At 40.9% G+C, this 20,000-nt stretch overlaps 1 protein-coding gene and 2 long non-coding RNA genes across 9 annotated transcripts in view; 1 reads left to right on the top strand and 2 right to left on the bottom strand.

Annotated features, from left to right (window-relative positions):
- LOC135108274 (uncharacterized) overlaps positions 1 to 4,875 on the bottom strand; it is a 7,438-nt gene extending 2,563 nt beyond the window's left edge. The window contains exons 1-4 of one of the 3 annotated variants that reach the window (XR_010272187.1): positions 4,510 to 4,875; positions 2,432 to 2,580; positions 718 to 800; positions 1 to 123 (exon numbers count right to left, since the gene is read on the bottom strand). The exon at positions 1 to 123 is cut by the window's left edge and continues 2,563 nt beyond it. This is a non-coding gene — a long non-coding RNA (uncharacterized LOC135108274). Of the gene's footprint in view, positions 124 to 717; positions 801 to 2,431; positions 2,581 to 3,773; positions 4,337 to 4,396 lie in introns of those variants that run through there. The other 2 variants (XR_010272186.1, XR_010272185.1) reach the window with 2 other exon arrangements.
- On the top strand, positions 4,509 to 16,280 carry LOC135108272 (probable E3 ubiquitin-protein ligase HERC4). Of its 4 annotated transcripts, XM_064019047.1 has the most exons (9): positions 4,509 to 4,604; positions 5,776 to 5,925; positions 7,503 to 8,083; positions 9,295 to 9,380; positions 10,321 to 10,471; positions 10,584 to 10,802; positions 11,120 to 11,298; positions 11,955 to 12,137; positions 12,811 to 12,974. In XM_064019047.1, the coding sequence occupies exons 3-6, from the start codon at positions 7,999 to 8,001 to the stop codon at positions 10,655 to 10,657; spliced, it is 396 nt and encodes a 131-aa protein (XP_063875117.1). In that variant the 5' UTR covers positions 4,509 to 4,604; positions 5,776 to 5,925; positions 7,503 to 7,998; the 3' UTR covers positions 10,658 to 10,802; positions 11,120 to 11,298; positions 11,955 to 12,137; positions 12,811 to 12,974. The 4 variants fall into 4 exon arrangements, with proteins under 4 accessions (XP_063875117.1, XP_063875116.1, XP_063875114.1 ...); XM_064019046.1 differs by lacking the exon at positions 4,509 to 4,604 and having other exon boundaries at positions 5,663 to 5,925; positions 7,945 to 8,083; XM_064019044.1 differs by lacking the exons at positions 4,509 to 4,604; positions 5,776 to 5,925; positions 7,503 to 8,083; positions 9,295 to 9,380; positions 10,321 to 10,471 and adding exons at positions 11,644 to 11,801; positions 13,890 to 13,973; positions 15,239 to 15,370; positions 15,851 to 16,280 and having other exon boundaries at positions 10,658 to 10,802; positions 12,811 to 13,005.
- LOC135108275 (uncharacterized) overlaps positions 15,192 to 20,000 on the bottom strand; it is a 15,655-nt gene continuing 10,846 nt past the window's right edge. For both annotated transcript variants that reach the window (XR_010272189.1, XR_010272188.1), the window contains exons 2-3: positions 15,791 to 16,645; positions 15,192 to 15,682 (exon numbers count right to left, since the gene is read on the bottom strand). This is a non-coding gene — a long non-coding RNA (uncharacterized LOC135108275). The remainder of the gene's footprint in view (positions 15,683 to 15,790; positions 16,646 to 20,000) is intronic.

The raw sequence follows: 20,000 nt of genomic DNA, 5'->3' as shown, positions 1-20,000 counted from the left end.
GACAAGGACTCAAAATTATCCAGCATTAGGAAGTTCAGAAGGGCCCAGAGCTCCGCCAGGCTGTTCTGCAAGGGTGTCCCAGTAAACAGCAGCCAGTTCATGGGGGGAAAGGTGTTCAGGGACCTGTAAGGGGGGAGGGAGATGAATTAGGTTTTCAAGGTTGTTTTTGTGGTTCTAGTGACAGATTAGTGAGATTTCTGCATTGCTAACTGAAGAAAGTCTTTTGAAAGGCTCTAGATGAAGTGACAAGGGTTTTTAAGGGTGTTTTTATGGTTTTTGTGGCACATTAGAGTGATTTCTGCATTTCTAATGGAAGAAACTTGAGAGTTCTGCTACCTGTGTTTTAAAAAGCTGCAGTTGAAGTTACTGTGGTTTCAAAAGGGTGTTTTTAAGATTCTAGTGACAGATTAACAAGATTACTGCATTATTAACAGGAGGAACACTCTTTTAAAAGGCTCTAGTTGAAGTTGTTAGGGTTTTCAAGGGTGTTTTATGGTTCTAGTGACAGATTAATCACATTTCTACATTCCAAAGGCTCTACTTGAAGTTGCAATGTTTTTCAAGAGTGTTTTCAATATTCTAGTGAAAGATTAACAACATTTCTACATTCCAAACGCTCTAGTTGAAAGTGTAATGATTTTCAAGAGTGCTCTCTCTCTCTCTCTCTCTCTCTCTCTCTCTCTCTCTCTCTCTCTCTCTCTCTTTCCCCACACTCACTTGTGGTTCTTGAGTGTGTGTCCCTCGTCCACACACAAGTATCTTCAGGCATGCTGCTGGAGACCCCTCACGTCCCTGTTACCCTGTAGGAGTTAGGGCAGATTAGGGACAGACAGAAGCAGGGAGACACATTAAAGGTTATCAAACACCCAAAAAGACATCCTTAAATAACCAAAAAAACACACCAAAACATTTCACCCCTGACACAGCCTGACACACACCAAAAACACCCTTAAACACCCTTAAACACCCCTAACACATCAAAACACCCGACACACACCAAAGACGCCAAAGAACACCCCAACACCCCCCAAAACACTTCAATCACATCCTAACTTGACACACCTCTACACACCCAAAACACCCCAACATCCAAAATACCTCTGACACACACCAAAAACACATTTTCACCCACCAAAACACTCCAAAATGCCCCAAAACTTATCAAACCCACCTTAAATATCCCTAAAAACCCAAAAAACAAAATTATACACACCAAAACACCCTAACACACCCCAAAAAACATCCCAAAATACCACAAAAATACCTCAAAAACACCCAAAAACATCCCAAAAATTACACAAACTATCCTTAAAAGGCTCTAGTTGAAGTTGTAAGGCATTTCAAGGGTGTTTTTATAGTTCTAGTGACAGATTAACAATATTTCTGCATTACTAACTGGAGAAACACCCCTGAGAACCCTGCTACCTGTATTTAAAAGGCTGCAATAGAAGTTACTGTGGTTTTAAAGGGTGTTTTTATGGTTCTAGCGACACATTAACAACATTTTTGCATTACTAACAGGAGAAACACTCTTTTAAGGATTTTCAAGGTTGTTTTTAAGGTTCTAGAGACAGATTAACAAAATTACTACATTATTAACAGGAGAAACACTCTTTTAAAAGGCTCTACTTGATGTTATAAGGGTTTTCTTGCAGTGTTTTTAAGGTTCTAGTGACAGATTGACCACATTTCTACATTCCAAAGACACTAGTTGAAGTTGCAAGGTTTTTCAAGAGTGTTTTCAAGGTTCTAGTGACAGATTAACATTTCTACTTTCCAAAGGCTCTAGTCGAAGTTGTAAGGGTTTTCAAGTGTGTTTTTTAAGGTTCTAGTGATAGATTAACCAGATCTCCACATCCCAAAAGCTGAAGCTGTAAGGGTTTTCAAGAGTTTTTCAAGTTCTAGTGACAGATTAACAACACACTCTCTCTCTCTCTCTCTCTCTCTCTCTCTCTCTCTCTCTCTCTCTCTGTCTCTCTCACACTCCCTCACACTTTCCCACACTACAGGGAGGAAGTCGCATCGCTCTACTCTGCCCGGATTTTGCACCACAGACGTGTTGAGGTACCGTTTACCCAATATTTAAAGTTTACCCAAAAAATAACAATAATAACAATAATAATTTGTTGTATTTTCGTTAATTTTTCAAAATATTTGTGTGTGTGTGTGTGTGTGTGTGTGTGTGTGTGTGTGTGTGTGTGTGTGTGATTGACTGATTGATTGTTTATCAAATGCTCAAATTTTATATAAAAGTGTGTGTGTGTGTGTGTGTGTATGAGAGAGAGAGAGAGAGAGAGAGAGAGAGAGAGAGAGAGAGAGAGAGAGAGAGAGAGAGAGAGAGAGAGAGAGAGAGAGAGAGACACACACACACACACACACACACACACACACACACACACACACACACACACACACACACACACACACACACCTGGTGGAGCCTCTGTCTCATGGGTCCACACCATCAGTTGAAGCGCCGGCACCCTCTGAACTCCCAGGGACGCACAACCCCATCCTCTGGTTCTAGCCATTTTAATTCAATTACTACATGTAGTTTCCCCTGAGAGATTCCAAGTCCACCTGTTAAGGAGAGAAGTTCTTTGTCAGTATACAATGGATAACAATTTGCTACAAGGTTTCCTCTGACTACAGTAGAGCCTTACCTCTCCTACTACAAATAGTAGTAGTAGTAGTAGTAGTAGTAGTAGTAGTAGTATATGAATAAATAGATAAATAACTAGATAGATACATAAATTAATTAATTAATTAATTTTAAAAAAGGAGAAAGGAGATAAAGAAGCAAGACATGATACTTTAATGAATTTGTGTGTGTGTGTGTGTGTGTGTGTGTGTGTGTGTGTGTGTGTGTGTGTGTGTCCATTACTATAGGTGATATGAAGTATTAATTAAAGTGAGGCTAACATTTGGTGTTGCTTGTCCCGCAGTGGTAGGTTAGTTAGGTCAGGCCAGGTTCATCTGCTAACATGACTCATAACCAAACAGGTCACTGGTAATGCTTAAGAGAGCAGGTCATGGCATAACTCTTCATCAACACTGACAAACACCCACTAATTATTTCAAAGGAACTTAACTGTGTTCATAAAAGGTGAGGTAAGATTTATACATTTAAAAGTATCTTATCTGTGTGTGTGTGTGTGTGTGTTGAAGATAAACGTATCCAGTATGTCACAATTCTTCCCAAATATGAGACACCTGAAGAGGGAAAAGTGCAAGAGGAGAGACAAATACCTTTTCTCCTTTTTCTGAAGGAGTGACACGAGCCAAGGGCAACAAAAATCCAATAAAAACAGAAATCCCACTGAAATGCCAGGCCTATAAAAATTTAGGTTTTATTATAGTTTAAGCCATTACACACTACGTGGTAATAACCTACCTCATTTTGTTCTTCTCACTATTCACATCATTTCTAACGATTACACTACTTGTCGGAAATTAATAATAATAACGCCGTGGGCCGTGGGTACAGATTGGAAACATTGGCTTAAACTATAAATTTACCAGTGTTTTTTTACTGTTTTTTTGTGGTTAGATGTTTTGAATATCTAAATGACCGCCTGCCTGATTGACTGGTTAATTAATTGACTATTTCAGCTTGGTTTAGTGCCTGACTGACTGATTGACTGAATGCCAACCTCTCTCTCACACACACACACACATATATACACGCACACACACTTACCTAATATACAAAACAAATATTTTCTCACAATTATCTATTAAGTCTTATTTACCAGCCTTATTACAGCTCTCACCTTATTTACTGGCACCAATACGCCTTTCCCTGATTCTGCTACTTCTCCTGCCCCTCTCTGCCTGCTGTCGTCCTTCTACGAGTATTTGCTCTATTTCCTTCGTTTATTATTATTTTTATCTCCTTGCCTCGCTCCGGACCCGTGATCAGCTGTTTGTTTACATTGTAAGTGTTGCCAATCCACGGTACCTTCATTATTATTATTTTTTTTTTTTTTACATTATTTCGGCTTTTTATTTAGTCATACTCGTAATATTTAGTTTCAACGTAACCCGCATGACGAAATATTAACAAATGAACTCTTCCGTGAAATGAAAACCCGCCAAAATTCAACTTTTTTAAAAATATAAGCAGACATGATCCGGACGTCCGTATATATTAGCCAATATTTACTTTATTTCTCGTCACCATAAGTCACCCGTGGCAGTGAATGGAGCCACATGACTATGCTTTCATGTCCGCTGGTCAGACCTAACCGCCACTGCCTAGTTTAAGTCTGACGGAAGGTTTAACAGGCCAGGGGTGAGCTGCGGCAGGCTGGCCCGTCATACCTCACACCCCTTTATTTCCCTCACACACATTAATACACTCGTTACACACACTCATCCACCTACTGCCACTTACCTGTGCACAAATCACCCCAGTAGTCTGCTCCTCACACAACAAAACACTGTAAATTACGATAAATATTGAGAGACAGCAGATTTATTTATTTTTTATTGTCTTCCTCAGTGTACCTGGGAAACACCGTGCAGTGCGGTTGTGTGTGTGTGTCCTCTTTTCATTTAAACACCAGGGAACGGGACCACAGAGGCACAGGAGGTCAATTAAGGTGAGTTTAGTAGTGACAGGTAGCAGAGGTCTGGCTTCAACCTACGACACTACCTGGAAAACACTGGAAATACCTGGAAGATACTTGATACTTAATAGCAAAAGGGGAGAAGAGAAGAGAGAATATAATGCTATTTATCATGGAATAGAGGCGGACACACATACACACACACACACACACACACACACACATAGATATACACACACACACACACACACACACACACACACACACATATATACACACACACGCATACACACAGCTGAAATTAATCCAGAAAACAGAGAAATAACCTTCATAACAACCACAAATAATAAGGAAAGAGAGTTATCCAACCTTGTTTACATCTGAGCCCCCTCCCAGCCCTCCCGCGGCCGCCATGATGGATTGCCAGAGTCTACCCCAGGTTCCAATATTCTTTCTATTTTCTTAACTTATATATTTAGGCTTTTTAACTAAGATTTTATGGTTTGTAAAAATATTTGGTGGTGTTTTGAGTGTTTTGCGTGCGAGTGTTAAGGGAAACATGTCGATTATGAGGTTGTTTCAGCGTAAATAATTGTTGCTGTTTGCCGTTAAATTTTTCATACCGCCAAACATGATTTTTTATTTCAGCCGCTAGGCAAGATTTTATGGGCTCAAAAAATCGTTTATTGTCTTTTAAATATGTTATGATGCTTTTGAGTGAAATACGTGGACTTTTAGAGGGGTTTTAGACCCGTTGAACACTCAAAAAGTCGACATTTATAAATTATTTATTTATTTATTTCAGCTTCCGGTTAACTTCTGATTGTTTGTAAAAATAGTTTCGATTTTTTAAAGTGTATTGTGTTCGTGAGAAATGAGATTTGTGGATTTTGGAATGTATTTTTTTATCGTGTTTGTTCGAACACTTTTTCATATAGTTATTTAAATATAGCTTTATTATCACTGAAGCTTGGAATATTTTTATATATCCAGAATTAATTTAAAATTATGCCCTTTCATAATATGTAAAGCATTCCGGCCTAGCTTCATTTTTGCGAGGGGTCATTTTCAAAATCATTTGCGTAACGTAAATATGGCGGACGTGACGTCATCAGCCGCCTTCATCCGGGGACCGAGACCCTGGACCTTCCCTCCTCCCAGTGCCCTTCCATTAGTATTTAGTGTTATTTCCTATATTTTCCAGCTGTTTTCATGCATAGAGAAGAATAGAAAGAGGAGGAAAGAAGGAGAAATGAAGAAGGAGGAGGAAGAAGAGGGAAGGGAAGGAGGAAGAGGAGAAGGAAAAGAAGAAATATTAAGAAAAGATTTTCACTGAATTTCCAGCGTTTTAAAGGTAAGCAAACGTAGTAGTAGTAGCAGTAGTAGTAGTAGTGGTGGTGGTGGTGGTGGTGGTGGTGATGTGGCAGCCTTGTAATATAAGATGAAGTGTTTTGAGTTAAATACGCAATTTTTTTTTCTAGGCATTTTGGAATAGAAGTGAGAGTTTTTGGTGTTTTGAAAGGGAATAGTCGTGCTTTCAGTGTTTTTTTTAAGTGAATTCACCGTTTCTGTGGTGTTTTAAAAAGGCAGGGGATGTTTTTTTTATATATTTTTTTATTTTTTTGTGTTTTTTTTTAGATTTTGGTGTTTTTCAAGTTTGTTTGGGTAGAAATTGTTTTTTTCGCTGTCCTTGGGTAGGTGTGTGTCTCTTCTGGGGTGTTTTGAAAGGAAATTAAGTATTATTTAAGTGTTTTTGGCTAGAAATATGTTTTTTTGGGTGTTTTGAAAGGAAATTAAGTGTTTTTAAGTGTTTTGGCTAGAAATGTGTTTTTTTTGGGTGTTTTGAAAGGAAATCACGTGTTATTTAAATGTTTTTTGGCTAGAAATGTGTTTTTTGGGTGTTTTGAAAGGAAATTAAGTGTTATTCGCTGTTTTTGTGCAAGAAATGAGTGCTTTTGGGGTGTTTTGAAAGGAAATTAAGTGTTATTTAAGTGTTTTTTGGCTAGAAATGAGTGTTTTTTGGGTGTTTTGAAAGGAAATTAAGTGTTTTTTAAGTGTTTTTTGGGTTTCTAGGTGTTTTTGGGAGTAAAATTGTGTTTCTAGGTGTTTCTGGTGTGTATGTGTGTGTGTGTGTGTGTGTGTTGCCTTGTCTTTCGTTGTACAGATGCTTATACAGTGTGTGTGTGTGTGTGTGTGTGTGTGTGTGTGTTGCCTTGTCTTTCGTTGTACAGATGGTGATGCAGTGTGTGTGTGTGTGTGTGTGTGTGTGTGTGTGTGTGTGTGTGTGTGTGTGTGTTGCCTTGTCTTTCGTTGTACAGATGGTGATGCAGTGTGTGTGTGTGTGTGTGTGTTGCCTTGAATTTCGTTGTACAGATGGTGATGCAGTGTGTGTGTGTGTGTGTGTGTGTGTGTGTGTGTGTGTGTGTGTGTGTGTTGCCTTGTCTTTCGTTGTACAGATGCTTATGCAGTGTGTGTGTGTGTGTGTGTGTGTGTGTGTGTGTGTGTGTGTGTGTGTGTGTTGCCTTGTCTTTCGTTGTACATATGCTTATACAGTGTGTGTGTGTGTGTGTGTGTGTGTGTGTGTGTGTGTGTGTGTGTGTGTGTGTGTGTGTGTGTTGCCTTGTCTTTCGTTGTACAGATGGTGATGCAGTGTGTGTGTGTGTGTGTGTGTGTGTGTTGAAAATGTTCGCAAGATGATATATAAATCTTTCATTTAAAACCACAAAATGGTGAGTAATGTTGAGAAGGAAGAAGAAAGGAAGATTATGAGGAAGAAGAGGAGGAAGAAGAGGAGGAATAGGATTTAAATGAAGGAAAATAACAGGGACAAAGTTTTAAATCATATTATTCGTTATTTCTTTCTTTATTCAGTATTTCCTTATTCCTTTCTTTATTTTCGTTTACTTCCTCCTCTTATCCCTTTTCTGCCAGAGGAGGAAGGGGAAGAAAGGAGGATGAGGGTGAGGAAGACGAGGAAGAGGAAGAGGATTAAATTTCTTTCATCTTTCTTAGACAGTCCTCAGGATGTCAACATTGTATAATGGTACAGTGTTGAGACAGGGACGATCGCGTTATAATTCACTAATTGAGGTTACTTTTGATAAATAAACAACTAGTACGGAGTCTTTTAAGTATTTTACATTATCTTATACCGGAAAATATAAAGGAAAAGTGGCGTAAATAAGAAAAAAAAGGCAAAGATTAGAGATGTGGGATTTTATAACTTGTGGTATCTTAAAATACTAGTATAAGATAAACCCTATGCAAAACGAATAATATAACCTTTATTAATCATCATAACCTAGAAAACCGATAAATATATATATAAAAACCAGTGTAATTAGTAAAAAACAAAAAAACTGTCCCTTGGAAGTGAGACGGCCCACAGAGTCGCGCCAAAAACGTGGATCTACAGGCCAGGCATCTTATGTTTAACCAGGTGTACAAGGTGCTGGCTTTCAAGGGCCCCTCCACACCTACAGACACACGCACACACCACCAGATACAGGAAGGTGAGTGCCTGAGATGGTGTTGAGTTAGATATAATACTTATTTACTTGAGAAATGGTGTTGCTTTGTTGATGGCGCCACACAACGCCAGTAAGATATTTCAGACCACTTAAATTGCTTCCCTGTGCAGCCAGTGACGCCTCTCCCTAGTTAAATGTGTGTGTGTGCGTGTGTGTGTATGTGTGCGTGTGTGTGTATGTGTGAGTGCGTGTGTGTGTGTGTGTGTGTGTGTGTGTGTGTGTGTGTGTGTGTGTGTGCATAGTTACCAGATAAATGTAGTTTTAAGAGAATATTTTTGTATACACTTTAAAGAATCACTAAATTTTGTGACGCAGCCTTGGATGTGCCCCTGTGCTCCCCCCCACGCCCCCCTCGCCGCCCTTGGCAGTGTGGGAACCTCGGTACACGCCAAAATAATACCATGCATTCTTCTCAGTCACCTACTAATCTTACTTGGCGGTGTGGGAACCTCGGTACAGGCCAAAGTGCCAAGTAAACACCTAACCTAACGTAAGAGAGAGAGAGAGAGAGAGAGAGAGAGAGAGAGAGAGAGAGAGAGAGAGAGAGAGGTCACTGTTATCATTATTTTCATTATTACACACAATTTAAGGGTTGACCTGGCCCCCCTCCCTTCACCAGGCCACCCCCCCTTACACTCTCTGTTCAGGTGACCTAATGTGACCTAGCCTTGACACCTGCACCTCCACGTGTCAGCTGGGCACTTGTACACTCCACAGTTCTAGGTGAAGACACTGTTGGGTCACTGTGGGTCAATGTGGGTCACTGTGGGTCACTGTTGGTCACGGTGGGTCAATGTGGGTCACTGTGGGTCACTGTTGGGTCATAGGTCACTTGTCCTTCATGCATAAAAGGTGTCTTGTTTATGTTTGTGTCAGGTCGCAGTGTGGTGGCCCTGTGTGACCCTTGTACTAGAGGTCATGGTGACTGGTTGGGGTCATCAGTTTTTATGTGGTTGTTGTTGTTGTTGTTGTTGTTGTTTTCTTATTTTTTGATCATATTTATTTACTTATTTATTTATTTATTTATTTATGTACTGTGCTTGGAATGTAATGAACCTACTACTACTACTACTACTACTACTACTACTACTACTACTACTACTACTACTACTACTACTACCACCACACCACCATAACCACACAACACTCCAATAGCACTTTCTCCTCCTCACCACCTGTTCTCTCACCTGCAGAATTAATTGATGAGCTACAGAACTACACCATCGTTCAGGTGGCAGCCGGAGACCAGCACTCTCTTGCTCTCACCTCCTGGGGCCTGGTGAGTGAGAGAGAGAGAGAGAGAGAGAGAGAGAGAGAGAGAGAGAGAGAGAGAGAGAGAGAGAGCCTGTGATGTGTGTGTGTGTGTGTGAAAGAGAGAGAGAGTAGAAATAATTTTGTTGTTTTAGTAGCTGTAAGAGAGAGAGAGAGAGAGAGAGAGAGAGAGAGCAATACATTTTCATTTTCCTCTTGTTATCAATATATATACAGTAAAATCCCTCTTATCTGGCATCAACGGGACCGCCGACATGTCAGATACTTGAATATTGCCGGATACTTGAATAGAAGTGAAATTATGTCCACAATGACCAGCATCTTACACACTCACGCATCTTACCATAACAGAGATCAGCTGATCTTAATCAGCAGCTGATCTGATCAGCTGCTTAAGTGTAAGCACAACACACTCCCTCTTTTGTACAACTTGAGGCATGATGAAGGCGTCAGGCGATAAACAGTGCACACGCGGGACTGAGTCACTCGGTAAACACAGTGCAGTGGGCCGCGGGTGGCGCCAAGCAGTGCGCTCTGGTGGCCAGGGGACACACTATGCCTTGCCCAGGAATTTTAATCGATTTTGTGAGTACACATTGATTTTTTATTGATTTTAAGGCTCAGGGAAAAATGTGCCGGATACTTGAAGCTGCCGGATACTGGAATGCCGGATGAGAGGGATTTTACTGTATATTCAAATTATTTCTCCTAGACAGGTTAGGTTCTCTCCCTCTCCCTCTCTCTCTAATCTCCCCTCTCACTCTCTCTCTCTCTCTTTAAAGTTATATTATATCTTAAGTTAAGTTGGGTTTTGTTTGATTAGGTCTTAGTTCTCTCTCTCTCTCTCTCTCTCTCTCTCTCTCTCTCTCTCTCTCTCTCTCTCTCTCTCTCTCTCTCTCTCTCTCCCTCTCCCTCTCCCTCCCTCCCACCTCTCCCTCTCTCCTCAGATCTACGCACGGGGTGACAATGGGTACGGTGAGCTTGGCGTCAACTCCTGCGACAGTCACACCGCCACACGCAAGCTTGTCAAGAGTCTGGCCAGGAAGGTGACAGTGCAGCTGGCCTGTGACGCCAACCACACCCTTGCCTTGACTGCTGGTGGGTGTCTGTATGTATGTATGTCTGTGTCTGTGTCTGTATATATGTGTGTGTGTGTGTGTGTGTGTGTTATCATCATTATTTATTTATTTTTTGCTTTTGTGTGTTTCAGATGGTGACAAAATACCTTCGGCCAGTTGGCACTTAGACACCGACAGGGGCCCCAGAAGGATCCTGCCCTGGTGACCTCCTTGGCTGGCACCCTCTTAGTCCTGCTGGCCGCTGCGGGTCACCACTCTGCTGCCGTGACCCAGGCCGGCTACCTGCTGTTGTGGGGGTCAAACAAGCAGGGTCAACTGGGCTATACTCCCAAGGGTGATCCTCTTGTTAGGTGTGTGTGTGTGTGTGTGTGTGTGTGTGTGTGTGTGTTTGGGTGGTGGGAGGAAGAGGAAGAGGGAGAAAAGTAGTAATAGTAGTAGTAGTAGTAGTGGTGTACATAAAGTATATTCTTTTATTTATAATCAAGAAAAACAAACTGAATAATGATAATAATAATAATAATAATAATAATAATGATGATGATGATGAATAATTCTAAACAAACATGAATTAAATTATATAAGCCTAAAACTAACCAATTTCTCTCTCTCTCTCTCTCTCTCTCTCTCTCTCTCTCTCTCTCTCTCTCTCTCTCTCTCTCTCTCCCAGATCTTCGCAGGGGGGACGTCAGCATGGCCACCGTCAGCAGGGAGAGTGGGGGTGCTGAGGACTTTTGCAGCCCTCCCCTACCCCGACCAAATGCCCCTCTCTCTCACAATTCAAGAACATATGATTAAGAAACTTCTGTCAATTGAGGAAGAAGACATGATTGATGACGATTTGTTTACGTAAGTGTGTGTGTGTGTGTGTGTGTGTGTGTGTGTGTGTGTGTGTTTGGGTGTGGTATGGTATATTTTGTGTGTGTTTGGGAGTGTGTTGTGTGTTTTGGTATGATTTGGGTGTGTGTGTGTGTGTGTGTGTGTGTGTGTGTGTGTGTGTGTGTGTGTGTGTGTGTGTGTGTTTGTTTGTGTTATATAATTTATTTTTTATGTTTTCAGTGACAGAATGTTGTATTTTTTGTGTTTGTTTACATTTGTGTCATATCAATCTATTTACAAACAAACAAACGAACGAACAATATTACCATCCCCACGTTTGTTTACACTCATTCACTCACCCACTTCCAAACACAGGAACACAGAGACAGTGTTTGCCTCAGTGTGCGCTTGGAACAGCTCCCTCATGCTTGCTGGCTTGCACAAACACACACACGGGCTGGACTACCGTTTGGCTGAGGACTGTGTGGCTCAGATTGGCCGGATTGCAAGGGAGACCATCTAGGAAGTGGCGAGTGCGTGCGTTTGTGTGCATTTCACTGCATTTTACTGAAGGTTTCCCAGGACTAAACAGGACAAACGGACCTGCTGGCATTTCACACGCAGAATCTCACAAGCGTCCGCTGATCCATTACCGAGCTAATCCAAACGTATCCAAACGTCCACAGATTCGTACTGGCATTCAAAACGTGGCCAAGAGTCTTCCTTCGCATCCCCCAGCCAGGACGCCTTAAGCTGTTATGTCCTTCCCCTGTACAAGGACTTCACTGACCCTAAACAAACGGCCAAACTCCAAACGCCGTATGCTGAGGGAGTGTTGAAGCTTGGCAAGGAGATGGCGGAGGTGTTCAGTGAGTTGGATTGTGTGTGTGTATGTGTGTGTGTTTGGGAGTGTTTGAGTGTGTTTTGGGAGTGTTTTGGGGTGTTTTGGTTGTGTTTTGGGTGTGTTTGGGGTGTTTGAGTGTGTTTAGGGGTGTTTTAAAGGTGTTTTGGGGTGTTTTAAATGTGTTTTGGTGTTTTTTCTTTGTTTTTCTATTGATTTGTGTGTTTTAAGTATATTTTTGGAGGAGAAAAATTAATCTCTCTCTCTCTCTCTCTCTCTCTCTCTCTCTCTCTCTCTCTCTCTCTCTCTCTCTCTCTCTCTCTCTCTCTCTCTCTCTCTCTCTCTCTCTCTCTCTCTCTCTCTCACAGAATCCTGGCTTGCCTCTCTTCCCAGGGACTTTACACTAAGGCTGCTACTACTACTACTACTACTACTACTACTACTACTACTACTACTACTACTACTACTACTACTACTACTACTACTACTACTACCATTCTCTTCCTCATTCTCTTCCTCCTCCTCCTCCTCCTCCTCCTCCTCCTCCTCCTCCTCTTCTTCTTATACTACTACTACAACAACAACTATTACAACAATTCTTATCTGCAACAACACCACCACATCACTTACAAGCACTCAGACCACCACCACTACCACAACCAGATCTTAACCAAACCTAACCTAACCTACCCACACCACAGAGAGACCGGCGTGCCCTTGTGGCTTCCCTGCGGCTGTTGTCCCTGGTCCACGGTCTGAACTTCCAAGCCGGCTGCCGAGTGGGGCGGTTGAACTACGACGACTTTTACATCCCAGAAATTGCAGAGAAAATTGATATTAGGAATGATTACTTGAACGGGATGAACAGCAGGCTTCACCCGATGTCCAGGAGGGAGGTGGGTGTGTGTGTGTGGGGGTGTGGGGGTGTTTGAAGGTGGCTGAGTGATTTTGGGGTGTTTGGGTGTGTTTTTGGGGTGTTTAGATGTGTTTTGGTGTGTTTTTGGGGTGTCTGAGTGTGTTTTGGGGTGTTTGGGTGTGTTTTTGGGGTGTTTAGATGTGTTTTGGTGTTGTTGGGGTGTCTGGGTGTGTTTTTGGGGTGTTTGGGAGGTGGGTGACCATGTTTGGGGGTGTTTGTGTGTGTTTTGGGGGTGTTTGTGAATGGGTGACTGTGTTTGGGGGAGCTTTCAATGTTGAACGCTTAAAAACATCCTTTAAAATTGACATTTCCTTTAATTTTAACTGACAAACCCTTAGAAACACCCTTTAAAAATTGAAAACCCTTTATTTACTCTCTTAAACCCTTAAAAACATCCTTTAAAATTGACATTCCTTTAATTTTAACTGACAGCCCCTTAGAAACACCCTTTAAAATTGACATTCCTTTAATTTTAACTGACAGACCCTTAGAAACACCCTTTAAAAATTGAAAACCCTTTATTTACTCTCTTAAACCCTTAAAAACATCCTTTAAAATTGACATTCCTTTAATTTTAACTGACAGCCCCTTAGAAACACCCTTTAAAATTGACATTCCTTTAATTTTAACTGACAGACCCTTAGAAACACCCTTTATAAATTGAAAACCCTTTATTTATTCTCTTAAGCCCTTAAAAACACCCTTTAAAAGACACCAAACCTTTAAATAGCCTCATAAACCCTTAAAATCACCCTTCTACCTTTTATTTACCTCCTTAAACCCTTAAAATACACCCTTTAACTCTTCATTTACCCCTTCAACCCTTATAAACAACTTTAACTAATCCAATCCTTTACATTACAGAGTCCAATCCTGTTCTGTGAGTATCCATTCTTGTTCGACCCTCAGGCCAAGATGCTGCTGCTCAGGTGTGACGCCACTCGGCAGGTGAGAACCAGGTGCAGGACTAATTAGATAGATAGATAGATAGATAACTTTATTGTCAAGATGCAGCATAATAAGCTTACAAATTGAAATTTGCTTTGGCCAGAGCTCCGTACAATATAAGTTGAGTAAAAGTATGTAAAAATTATGTTAAAAAGTATTTACAAAATAAAAGTTAAAATGATTGAAAGTTAAGATAATTGCACATCATACTAAGGTTACATACATGTATTAGATATATCACAGTCACACATCTATTGCACAATTGCTGTTTTAGTGTTGGTGATTATAGAGCATGATGCTTTTTGGCACAAATGAGTTCTTATATCTGTTCGTGCGTTGAGTCGGCAGAGCTAATCTTCTGCCTGACCTGAGGAATACATAGCAGGAGTGGAGGGGATGAAATGAATCGTTCATGATTTTTTCAACCTGCTTCATAGATTGTTCAAGGAACAGCTTATCTAATGGTTTTGTTTCTGCACCTAATTTCCGTGATTTTCGCACAATCTTTTTAAGCTTACTTTTATCATGACATGTTAGCTTGCCGTACCAAGTGGTTAAGGAGAAACCTAATAGTGACTCTATTGTAGACTTATAAAAGAGGCTAATTATATGTCTATCTACATGCAGGTTGTTTAAAATACGTAAAAAATAAAGTCTCTGCTTACATTTCTTGAATACCATATTGGTATTTGCACTACCTTTTAGTTGATTATCAATCATAAGACCTAAATATTTGTACTCTTCTACTCGGTCTACAGTTTCTGAATCAATTATAATAGGATCAGGTATATTAGGTTTGCTTTACATATGTTTATTTGTTTATTTGTATATATATATATTTTTTGTGTGTTTTTCAAGGATTTGTCAGCATTAAAGGCTGTTTGGAAGTGTTTTTCAAGATGTGTGTGTGTATGTGTGTGTCTTTTAATATTTCTCCAATCCTTCCTCATGTCTCTAATCTTTTGTTGCCTCTCTCTTTTAATATTTATCCAATCCTTTCATTCTCTCCTGTAGAACACAATCCACACCTTCTCTGCTGTCTTGATTCACCCAGTCCTCCCCTCCCCACCTCCTCTGCTGTCTTTATTCACCCAGTCCTCTCCTCCCCACCTCCTCTACTGTCTGTTTTCACCCAGTCCTCCCCTTCCCACCTCTTCTACTGTCTGTTTTCACCCAGTCCTCCCACACGACACCGCAGGAATGTAAATAAACACACCGTTCACACTAATATCCTTCTGTTTATTGATTTCTGTCGGTGTTTCCAGGGCAAATGTTTCCCAGACCACCCGGTCATACGCACGTTCTGGGAAGTATTTCACAAACTCTCCCTGGAGCAGAAGAAGTTGTTTTTGAAGTTCCTGACGGGCACTGACAGGGTTCCTATTCTGGGCATGAAGGTAGGTGAGAGACAGAGAGAGAGAGAGAGGGGCTGAGGGGAGTGACTGTGGGGTTTGTCAACATCCTGTGGGGGGACATCCTGTGGGTCTGTGGGAGAGAGAGAGAGAGAGAGAGAGAGAGAGAGAGAGAGAGAGAGAGAGAGAGAGAGAGAGAGAGAGAGAGAGAGAGAGAGAGAGAGAGAGAGAGAGAGAGTGTCCTCCTTTTCTCTTCCTTCTTGTCCTCTTTTCTTCCTTCCTTCCTTCCTTCCTTCCTTCCTTCCTTCCTTCCTTCCTTCCTCCTCTTCCTTCCTTCCTTTCTTCTCAGTCATTCCTCTGAAATATGAATAAATTTATAATAATAATAATAATAATAATAATAATAATAATAAATTTAATAGTAATTTATTGTATTTTCTCTCACACACACACACACACACACACCAATATTTTCTCCCTCTCTTTCTTTTTCTCTTATAAACTCTCTCTCTCTCTCTCTCTCAGGCACTCAAGTTGATGATCCAAAGCACAGCAGACGACAGCTTCCTTCCGGTCGCACACACCTGCATCACCCAACTCAACCTGCCAAAATACAACACCAAAGAGAAGCTGAAATACAAACTTCTACAGGCCGTACAGCAGAGTGAAGGGTTCGGCCTGGTGTGAGGGTGTCAGGGGGTGTTGACGGGGTGTGAGGGGGTGTTGAAGGGTGTGAGGGGGTCAGGGGGAGGCTGTGTGAGTTGGATAAGAGTGACCTTGTGTGTGGGAGGAAGTGCCTGTTAAGAAAATAGAATATATAGAAATTAATAGAAAATATATGTAATAGTTTACAGAATTATTATTATTATTATTATTATTATTATTATTATCAAATTGAGTATATTTTTTAGTCTTGTTACAAAAAAAAATGAATGAAATAAAGAAAATGAAAAAGGTAACTTGTATTATTATCACTATAAAAATGAGAGAGAGAAAGAGAGAGGAGGGTGGCCAACTTGCTGGACATGAGAGGGAGGCTGTTGCTCTACAAGGGCCAGATACGGCCTTATTTAGAGTATTCCGCCCTCTCCTGGATGTCCTGTGCTGCCACACACATCAGCAAGCTCCACGGTGTCATCCGGTGGTGACTCGGTGGAAGTGCCGCGTTCCCGCTCCAGCCAACACCGGCCCACCTTTTGGGGGCGAGTCTCCAGACCGTGGAACGTCTTCGCGTCCTCCGTCCCTCATATCAGGGGGATGGATACCCAGGACGTGAAGTTAACAGCACACCACTGGAGGGGCTCGTTCCCAACCCTCCTGCTAACAATATTAACACAAGTCCATAAAGAATGTATATATATGTATATATATCTTTATATTTATATTTGTGTTGTATCACACCCCTAAAACAGGTTGCACGTGGCAGTGCGCCTTCAGCTGATAATGTACCTTCGCATGATAATGTACCTACGTTTAACTAGGTTTAAATTAAAGAGAGAGACAGAGAGAGGGTTAAGAGGAAATCTTGAGAGAGAAAAGCCTTATTATATTATTATTGAAAGAAAAAGAGTGGAAAGAGAGAGAGAGAGAGAAAAACCTTATATTATTATTAGTGAAAGAAAAAAAGTGGAGAGAGAGAGAGAGAGAGAGAGAGATAAAAGCCTTATTATATTATTATTGAAAGAGAGAGAGAGAGAGAGAGAGAGAAACCTTATTATATTATTATTGAAAGAGAGAGAGAGAGAGAGAGAGAGAGAGAGAGAGAGATAAAAGCCTTATTATATTATTATTGAAAGAGAGAGAGAGAGAGAGAGAGAGAGAGAGAGAGAAAAGCCTTATTATATTATTATTGAAAGAGAGAGAGAGAGATAAAAGCCTTATTATATTATTATTGAAAGAGAGAGAGAGAGAGAGAGAGAGAGAGAGAGAGAGAGAGAGAGAGAGAGAGAGAGAAAAAGCCTTATTATATTATTATTGAGAGAGAGAGAGAGAGAGAGAGAGAGAGAGAGAGAGAGAGAGAGAGAGAGAGAGAGAGAGAGAGAGAGAGAGAGAGAAAAGCCTTATTATATTATTATTGAAAGAGAGAGAGAGAGAGAGAGAGAGAGAGAGATAAAAGCCTTATTATATTATTATTGAAAGAGAGAGAGAGAGAGAGAGAGAGATAAAAGCCTTATTATATTATTATTGAAAGAGAGAGAGAGAGAGAGAGAGAGAGAGAGAGAGAGAGAGAGAGAGAGAGAGAGAGAGAGAGAGAGAGAGAGAGAGAGAAAAAGCCTTATTATATTATTATTGAGAGAGAGAGAGAGAGAGAGAGAGAGAGAGAGAGAGAGAGAGAGAGAGAGAGAGAGAGAGAGAGAGAGAGAGAGAGAGGGGGGGGGGGCACGTGTATTCAAATGAGCTTGGTGGCACTTATTTACTTAAAAAAATAACGCAAATTTTAAAGGAAAAATAAAAAAAAAACATGACAAACTTAAAAAAAAAAATGCTGAGAACCGGAGATCTGAGGCGAAATATTTGCCTAAACGCTTATTCAAAATACCTGCGGGTGTTTTCAAGCGACAGATTAACAAAATTTCTACACTCAAAAGACTCTAGTACAAGTGACGCGGGTTTTCAAGTGTGTTTTTACGATTCTAGCGACAGATTAACAGAATTTCTACACTCAAAAGACTCTAGCACAAGTGACGCGGGTTTTCAAGTGTGTTTTTACGATTCTAGCGACAGAATAACAAAATTCCTACACTCAAATGGCTGTAGCTGAAGTGACTCGGGTTTTCAAGTGTGTTTTTACGATTCTAGCGACAGATTAACAGAATTTCTACACTCAAAAGACTCTAGCACAAGTGACGCGGGTTTTCAAGTGTGTTTTTACGATTCTAGCGACAGAATAACAAAATTCCTACACTCAAATGGCTGTAGCTGAAGTGACTCGGGTTTTCAAGTGTGTTTTTACGATTCTAGCGACAGATTAACAAAATTTGTACACTCAAAAGACTCTAGCACAAGTGACGCGGGTTTTCAAGTGTGTTTTTACGATTCTAGCGACAGATTAACAAAATTTCTACACTCAAATGGCTGTAGCTGAAGTGACGCAGGTTTTCAAGGAAGTTTTTACGGTTCTAGCAACAGATTAACAAAATTTCTACACTCAAAAGACTAGCACAAGTGACGCTGGTTTTCAAGTGTGTTTTTATGGTTCTAATGGCATATTAACAAGATTTCTGTGTGTGTGTATAGGAGAGAGAGAGAGAGAGAGAGAGAGAGAGAGAGAGAGAGAGAGAGAGAGAGAGAGAGAGAGAGAGAGAGAGAGAGAGAGAGAGAGAGATTCAAAACAAGAATTTCTACTACTACTACTACTACTACTACTACTACTACTACTACTTACTACTACTACGGTAACACTGCCTCAAACACACACACACACACACACACACACACACACACACACACACACACACTCGCAAATATAAAAACAATAAATAAAAAAAAGTAATTATTTAAGATAAATTATTTTCGAACTTATAACCAGAGAGAGAGAGAGAGAGAGAGAGAGAGAGAGAGAGAGAGAGAGAGAGAGAGAGAGAGAGAGAGAGAGAGAGAGAGAGAGAGAGAGAGGGGGGGAGGTTAAGAAGGGAGGAAGGTATAATGCACCCATGCCCTCTCCCTCTCTCTCCCTCCCTGTCTCTTTCGCAACGTGCAAGGCAACCTATGGGGGCAAGAAAGAGAGAGAGAGAGAGAGAGAGAGAGAGAGAGAGAGAGAGAGAGAGAGAGAGAGAGAGAGAGAGAGAGAGAGAGAGAGAGAGAGAGAGAGAGAGAGAGAGAGAGGTGAGGGGCCTGTCAACTCTCTCTCTCTCAAAATGCAGAGAGGGAGAGAGAGAGAGAGAGAGAGAGAGAGAGAGAGAGAGAGAGAGAGAGAGAGAGAGAGAGAGAGAGAGCGCATAGACACAGACAGACAGACAGACAGACAGACAGAGGAGGAGGAGGAGGACTTCCGTTAACACATAAATTCAATATTTAAATGAAGAATAAAAAAAAATGGAGCGCTCTCTCTCTCTCTCTCTCTCTCTCTCTCTCTCTCTCTCTCTCTCTCTATTATCGGAAATTTGTTTATAAAAAAGGTGTCAAAGAGAGAGGGAGAGAGAGAGAGAGAGAGAGAGAGCGCATATAGACACAGACAGACAGACAGACAGACAGACAGACAGACAGACAGACAGACACACACACACACACACACACACACACACACACACACACACACACACACACAGAAGGAAAATATATTGAAAAAGGTCTCTCTCTCTCTCTCTCTCTCTCTCTCTCTCTCTCTCTCTCTCTCTCTCTCTCTCTCTCTCTCTCTCTCTAACTGGCAACCATACCAGACAAAAACCTGCAAAAATACCCTTTACCTTCCCCCCATTCTCTCTCTCTCTCTCTCTCTCTCTCTCTCTCTCTCTCTCGTACGAAATTTTGAAGTATTTATATAAAGTAGTAGTAGTAGTAGTAGTAGTAGTAGTAGTAGTAGTAGTAGTAGTAGTAGTTCTACTACTACTACTACTACTACTACTACTACTACTACTACTACTACTACTACTACTACTACTACTACTACTACTACTTTATATAAATACTTCAAAATTTCGTACGAGAGAGAGAGAGAGAGAGAGAGAGAGAGAGA

The sequence above is a fragment of the Scylla paramamosain genome, chromosome 17 (assembly GCF_035594125.1).
Source record: "Scylla paramamosain isolate STU-SP2022 chromosome 17, ASM3559412v1, whole genome shotgun sequence".
Taxonomy (NCBI): domain Eukaryota; kingdom Metazoa; phylum Arthropoda; class Malacostraca; order Decapoda; family Portunidae; genus Scylla; species Scylla paramamosain.
This window is presented reverse-complemented; position numbering and strand designations above follow the sequence as displayed.

Bases quoted from the DNA above. Each gene is read 5' to 3' on its own strand.
- LOC135108272 (XM_064019045.1), top strand. From the start codon at position 12,970: ATGAACAGCAGGCTTCACCCGATGTCCAGGAGGGAG. The intron at 13,006-13,889 runs GTGGGTGTGTGT...TTTACATTACAG, and splicing joins ACCCGATGTCCAGGAGGGAG to AGTCCAATCCTGTTCTGTGA. The intron at 15,371-15,850 runs GTAGGTGAGAGA...TCTCTCTCTCAG, and splicing joins TTCCTATTCTGGGCATGAAG to GCACTCAAGTTGATGATCCA.